Raw genomic sequence first — 7268 nt, forward strand, 5'->3', positions numbered from 1 at the left:
TGAAGATGGTTAATCATGAAAGATCAACCCTCAAATTTTATTTTATTTTTTTTTGTTAAAAATTATTTTTATATGTTTTTAAATTATTTTGATGTATTAATTTTAAAAATTATTTTTAAAAAAAAATATTATTTTAAACCGCAGTCACTGTTATAATCCTGAATAAGCCTAAAATGTATTAAAATAATTTTTTTATTTAAAAAAATTATTTTTAAGATCAATATATCAAAGTAATTTAAAAATATAAAAAATTAATAATTATTTTAAAATTTTTTAAAAATATAGTTTCAATCGCGTTTCCAAACAAACTAATAATCTTGAAGCTATTGCTATGTAGATAAAAAAAATTGAGCTTCATAATAAAAAAAGTATAGTGAGAAGATATATATTTTCTGAATTGAGGGTTAACCTATATTAATTTTTAATTTGAATTAACACAAACTTACAGGGTTCTTATAAAGTTATTATAATAAAAGGAAAGATCATGTTTTTTTACCTATCTAATCCAGGTTAAGCTCTAAATTAACAAGTTATTGGATTTGACCTATATGTTTATAATTTAAGTTTTGTATATTAAAATACCATTGTAATCTAATAGTTTTAATTTTTTAGATGAGATACTAATATATAATTTATATTATTTTTTTAATATATATTCTTAAAATAAAATTTTTTTTGAACTTAAAATTTATATATATATCTATATTATTTTATATATTAATTTTTATTAGATAAATAAAAATAATAAGATTTAATTCTTATATACAAGGAAATTATGATCATCAATGATAGGCCTTGATTATATGCCTTGAAACCGACTCTATTCTCTAATTATCAGCCTATCTTGAGTTTGGATCCTGTCCTATGACCTCCTAGGAAACCAAAAACATGATAAAATTATATAATCTCAAATCAGATCTTTTGAAGGCATAATTGAAGAGGATAAAAAATGAAAGAAGTTAGACACAATGCTCGTCTACGAAATCGTACGGATTTCTAGAACTAATCATCAGACAGAGGGAAGAGTCTTCTGGTAGCCAACCCATGCATATGTCTTGTTCAACAGCTTGACAAGACATGCAAGAAGTTCTAGCTTCAAATGCCAGATAGTGAACATGGGATTGTTTTGGTCTGATGGCCATTTACTTGTGTCTTAAGATGTTATTACTGGACGTGAAACAATGACAAATTGTATTAATTGGAAATTGTATTAACTTAATTATTCACAGTTTAAAAACCAGAATATAAAATAGCAAAACCCAGGAAGATTTACATGTATTTGAGTTTTTCTGACAGGAAATCAATAGAGGAAGTGAGCAAGAGAAGCGATGCCTACACCTAGAAAATCAGTGGATGAAAAAGAAAATGCCCTAGCAATTAATCCGGGAAGAAGCAGCAAAACTCTTGAAACAATCTCAAGATAATTATAATGAAAGATGGATGAGTGAATTGCCTATATTTCATCCATGATCAAGAGAGAGACTGAATTGAGAAGGTTTCATCAATATCCCATGCCAAAGATAAGATCAATCCACCTGAGCTCAATGAATTGATCAAGATGCCATGGATGAGGTCAATGGCAATTCACTCTCATGTGATCTAAAAGACATGTTGTTGATTGAATTGCTTGAGGATAAATTCCTCTTAATTGCAGCATTTCCATTGCCACCACTATCATTTTGCTCTACCGTTATCGTGGGCCCTTCAAACTCATCCTGCGTTCCATCTCCCTGAGTTTCGATGTTACCAGACTGGTCATTAGTTGCTGCATTTCCTGTCGTATTAAAAACATTTGCACGAGCACGACCACCTCCTCCACCACCGCCACCAGAACCAATAGCAACCCGAAATCCAAAGAATCGCGAAAGAAACCGATAGATGCATGTAAGTAACCAAAAAATCCAAGGCAGGCAAACCAGGGCTATACCGGCAACAGGAAGCCAAGCCCTAGATGGGTCTGAAGGGAGGACAAGATACATAAGCAATAAGCTGCCTCCAGCAGCTACAGTAATAAACATGAAGAAAGAGATGAACCATATCAATAAGCGCCCAGAAGTGGGGTCTTCTACAGGCATTTGTGTGTTGAAACTTGACGGACAGGAAGATCAAATGATTAGTATTTCCTCTCTATCCTCGTCCATTTTTGTTCATTGGGATGTTGGTGTATGTGTGATCAATGAGAGAATATGGTTTTGATTTTGCAGGGATAAGGAAGAATTCATGACAGATGATGATGAAGAAGAACACTGATGTTTCTTCTTGAGGATGTTTCGTCTGATTTTTCACAGGGTGGACATATTCAAAATTGACACCAAAGACAGGGAGACGAGAGAGTGAAAATCGGGAGGACTTGTTGTTACATGAGAGCACGCTTGCGAATTCCCAAAATTTGTGCTCCTTACAAGATGAAATGGCTCGTTAATTTTTTTCCATGGTAGCATTTCTATTTTTAGCCTTCTTTTCTTTCTTTCTTTCTTTTTTTAATCTTTTTTGAGGTGATAGGAACACACCTTGGACTCAAGATCTTCTTCCCTTTTGGCTGCTCCATAAATGATGCATGATCGACAACGATTGGAGGCAATACAAATTTCCATTCTCAACCATCATGTTCACCTAACACCACCAACAATATGCTCCATCACCTCATATTATTCCCAGCATTCCCTCTCACCATGTCTATCCTATTGCCTCGACATTTTGTATGAAATTTTTGCAAAATTTATTTGCTTGTAAATCATTTTCCAAGTAACAAGACAATCCCAGACTCCCAAGTCCGACTTGAACCAAACAGAGATAGCACTCTGGGTTTCACTTCTCCATCAACCTTTCGATACATCACCTGCACGTTAATGCGACTCAAACATACCTTGGAGTACGTTAGGGCTTCTTTTTATCATGCGATGTCTTGTTTCATTTGTATTAGCATCTTTTCACCTCTATTTCTTGCAGTACAGGGCATAACTGAATAGTTGTGATTCACATGGTCCACTTTTCAAATATGCTGCCAGCAGACTGTTAGAGGGACTATGTAATCTACTCAGACGGTTACCTGCACTCGTCCCTGTCAATGGTTCAATGTCCAAATTCATATGAAAAAGGGTTAATGAGAGTGAGAGCTCCCAATTCAGAGGAACCTCCATGATGAAAATAAAGAAATAAATAGAGACTAATTACATGGGGTATGATTAATTTGTAACAAAACAAATCTAGCCTGCTAAGATGACAACACTGTGAATAAGGAAAACTTCTATGATGAATATTCTGTTAGAAAGTTATTTCCACGCACAGCTTATGAGAGGATCAGAGGAACTCATAAAAGTGAACTTCGGTACAAGAATTCACTCTGTAATAGCCAATGGAAGCAGGACAACTGTCACTGGATTTTGACAACATCAGCGAAGGGGAGAAGCGATTTATCACAGGTCCTGCCACCAGACAACTTCATCAAAATTGCCACTGCATCATTCTGAAGGCCTCCATTAAGAGTAAGACCCGGTCTTTAGCCAACTGTTATTGAACTACTATAAAAAAATGGCAGTGTTATATATGGCATAACTGACCGGCAGAGAATATAAGTACTGAACCACTGATTAATCAGAAACACATCACAAGGTTATTGTTTTTGGTGAAGGGACACTGGACTCGTGATTGGTTTCTGTCATGACAGAAGTCAGCATCTTGTGTCTCCTCTGTTCAAACACATCACAAGGTTATTGTTTTTGGTGAAGGGGCACTGGACTCACGATTGGTTTCTGTCATGACAGAAGTCAGCATCTCATGTCTTCTCTGTGCCTGAGCTTTCCTTTGGCTGGTTTCAATGATGATGAGAAGAGCTGTAATGTCAGCAGGGCTCACCCCACCCACTCTACTTGCTTGACCAATGGTTTGTGGCCTGACCTGAAAATTACATTTGACCAGAACCATATTTTTAAAGAATTTCAAAAAAAAAAAAAAATGTCTAGCAGTGGGAATATATAGGACAATTTCAAACAAGAGCGTCATCTCAATTCTCACTCTCATGGGAACAACCAAAAGGATATCATTGTAACTTGTTATTATTCACAAACACTTAAATTTGCACCTGGCATTGAAATGGCAAAGTGTACGGAATACCAAATGCACAGGAAGAAGTTATCAGGAAAATAGAAAATAGCTAACTTGTATCAGACAAGAACATCAAAATAAGGTAAGTAGTTTTAATCCACCAAGCTATAGGAGTTTGAGTGAATACAGAAAATTCTGTCAGAAATCCACAGACATTATTTATGCTACAAACCTTGGAGAGTTTCTCGCGAGCTTCAAGAGACAAAGTTATCATTGCATGGTAATCCAAATCCTCAGGAAGTGGTCTATTTTGTTGACGGGCCATCTACAAGTAGAATAAGCACTTGATTTATACGACAAGATATAAGAAACATGCGAAGATGAAGTAATTAGCACACACCAAATGTATATACACATGTTAAATAATTTAACAGTGAGAAAAAAAATTTATTCCCTCATTAATCCTACAAGAGAACAGTGATTGCTTACCTGTTGGAGTTGAATTTGCTGGCGCATAATGAAGCCCTCATACTTGACATCAATCTCTGCACTCTCTTTCTCCGCTCTGGATAATTGTTCATTCCCAAAACCATGCTTATCAAAAACTTCATATTGCACATGTGGTTTCTTTAGAAGACTCTCCAGTGTTGAAGAGTCCCTCACGGGCTGTCCGGACACACGGGTAATGTCTACAGCCAAATCTCCTCCTGAAAGTAATATTGGAAACAGATGTCAACTTGGATCCTCATACAACCCTGTGTTTCCTCTCTCTGTTTTGGATTAGTTTTGGATCCCCAAATTAGAACAAGAGAACAGCAGTAATCCCAAAATCCCCATGGTGTAGATTCTTGTCCACCATTATAGATTGATTTCGAGCAATAATATTGCAATCTAGTCGATGAATAATTATTCAATATTGGCGCAAAAATGCATTTGGCCAGAAACAATTAGAGGTCATGTATCTTGCTCCCATTTCTCCATAGTGGTTGCTTCTCTGTCTCCATCTACCACCCACTCTTTTATCCGAGAGAGCATTTTCAAGGTTAATATCAATTAACAGGACATTAGGAAATTCTTGAATATGTATGATTTATATCTCTATTTCACAATTAAAATATTTGTATACTTCCAGCTTTGTTGGAATGAAAGAATACAAACCTGAAATCCTGACTGTTTTCAACCTCTTTTTCTCTTCCAAGATTTGAGTTTGCTTATCCTGGTATAATTTCCACCGTCTATCATCTATCAACCCAATTTCACGCCCCAAAGGTGTTAGACGACTATCAGCATTATCAGATCGAAGAAGCAATCGGTGTTCTGAACGGCTAAGAGGAGGGAGAAAAATCAATACAGTATTTTTGGTATAACAAAAGGACAACAATGCATATTTGAAATTAATTTGCAGTTCATAGATAGAAGACCATATTTACAAATTAAACAGTCAGGACCATCACTTTTATTTCATTGATTACATAGAAAAACAACTATATCTTGAACCTTAAGCATGGGTACAGGAAGTAGGCTTTTGGAAGGAGATAGCCTGGTGTCAAATAGTACTAAAACCATCTCTACCTTTCATCTTTGTGCACAAGACAACATGATCTGATAATTACACCATGGTTGAGAAATACTTACCAAATTAGCTTTTCAGAGACATAAGCATTTCATATCATAGTATACTACCAAAGATAAGCGTCAAGCAACATTAAAGGAATGATTCTATGAAATTGAATAATTACTCTCCAGAGGCAATCTACCTTGTCAACATTCGGTAAGGCTCTCGAAGGTCCTTAGTGACCAGATCATCAATCAACGTCCCTATGTAACTGCTTTCCCTCTCGAGAACAATGAGGGGCTTACCATCTGAATGTCTTGCAGCATTAATACCAGAAATAATTCCCTACATAAAGCAAAAGGAAAAAAAAATAATCAAAACCCTCATATAATTATTCACCCAAGGACAAAAAACAATGTTGCATTTATGCTAGGAACAATAAAAAATATATTACCAACAAGTGACAAGAAATAAATAACATCAGCAATACACAGACAGAAGCTGATTTTATTGATAGATGATAACCTGCGCTGCAGCCTCTTCATACCCTGTTGTCCCATTAATCTGACCAGAGAAGAAAAGACCATCAATTTTCTTCGTCATTAGAGACCTAGAGCATTGATATGCAGGCAGGAAATCATACTCCACAGCATATGCAGGCCTCAGCATTGAACAGTTTTCAAGTCCAGGCAAAGTTCTCAAGAGTGGTAACTGCAGTCTTTCTGGTAAACCAGTTGAGAACCCCTGTAAGCAAGTAAATAGTTAATTGATGTCAAAATGGTAAAATAAGTATCGTTATGAGTGACATGCAAAACAATACCATGTGGATTTGGCCACGTGAACTCCAGTGATAAATGTTTATTTGTTTTGCACACAAGGATCAATGTAGTTTACTCTGTTTGCGGGAGACTTAGTTTCCATAATTTGGTAATAAGGTGGCAAACTGAACTAGATGTTTAACATTTATACAATCTTGTGACTTAAGTAATGGTGTTAAGACCCTTATAATAGAGTACACCAAATTCTACTATGGTGCAAGATAACAAAACTTCATCACCAAAGTTCAAGTTGAAACCACAAGGGAAATTTTTGCATCTTCCCCTGAAAGTTGCATTTTCAGGATCATGTTAATCCAGAAGCTTGGCAGGTCACAAAATGACACTAGAGAATGCAGACACAATTTTCAATTACTTGATTGCAAATCGTGTCCAAATGTTAAATCCTTCTCAATCACAAAGAAAAAACTGTTCATCAATGTAATAGTGCAGAAGAACAGAGTTGATAGGTACAGACCTGCACGTACAGCTCAGGCACACTTCTACCCTCAGGTTCAAGAAAAATCTGATGGGACTCTTTATCTTGAAATCTTACAATCTGGGGGAAAGATAATAGACATGCATATTGCATTAGGAACTTAAATCAAATTCGCAGATGCTTAAACTATACTCCAAATTGAAGTAAAGTAAAAAAAAAAAATTACTTTCCAAAACCAATCCCCTTACCGACAAACCATCTTAAATAATATTAAAATAATCTATCAGAACAGAGAAAAAGTTTAGCTGCAATTATTAAAACCTCAAAGGAGGAAATGTGTTCATGTACTCTCCTGCACTAACTTAATGTAAGAAGGCATGTGATTTTAAATTGGGGGGGTGGGGGGGGGGGGGGT

At 35.6% G+C, this 7268-nt stretch overlaps 2 protein-coding genes across 3 annotated transcripts in view; both read right to left on the reverse strand.

Moving 5' to 3' along the window:
• Window positions 1-1553: 1553 nt before the first annotated feature.
• LOC105130414 (uncharacterized) lies at window positions 1554-2075 on the reverse strand. Its single transcript, XM_011032903.1, has one exon. The coding sequence runs from the start codon at window positions 2073-2075 to the stop codon at window positions 1554-1556; it is 522 nt and encodes a 173-aa protein (XP_011031205.1).
• A 1029-nt stretch (window positions 2076-3104) lies between these two features.
• LOC105130371 (uncharacterized protein F52H3.2) overlaps window positions 3105-7268 on the reverse strand; it is a 7869-nt gene continuing 3705 nt past the window's right edge. For both annotated transcript variants that reach the window (XM_011032845.1, XM_011032844.1), the window contains exons 7-13: window positions 6893-6973; window positions 6125-6343; window positions 5802-5944; window positions 5203-5369; window positions 4534-4751; window positions 4277-4369; window positions 3105-3897 (exon numbers count right to left, since the gene is read on the reverse strand). In XM_011032845.1, coding sequence (XP_011031147.1) covers window positions 3703-3897; window positions 4277-4369; window positions 4534-4751; window positions 5203-5369; window positions 5802-5944; window positions 6125-6343; window positions 6893-6973 — 1116 coding nt within the window. In that variant the 3' untranslated portion in view covers window positions 3105-3702. The remainder of the gene's footprint in view (window positions 3898-4276; window positions 4370-4533; window positions 4752-5202; window positions 5370-5801; window positions 5945-6124; window positions 6344-6892; window positions 6974-7268) is intronic.

Source organism: Populus euphratica, unplaced genomic scaffold (assembly GCF_000495115.2).
Source record: "Populus euphratica unplaced genomic scaffold, PopEup_1.0 scaffold45.1, whole genome shotgun sequence".
NCBI classification, from domain to species: Eukaryota; Viridiplantae; Streptophyta; class Magnoliopsida; order Malpighiales; family Salicaceae; genus Populus; species Populus euphratica.

Bases quoted from the DNA above. Each gene is read 5' to 3' on its own strand.
- LOC105130414 (XM_011032903.1), bottom strand. From the start codon at position 2,075: ATGCCTGTAGAAGACCCCACTTCTGGGCGCTTATTGATATGGTTCATC.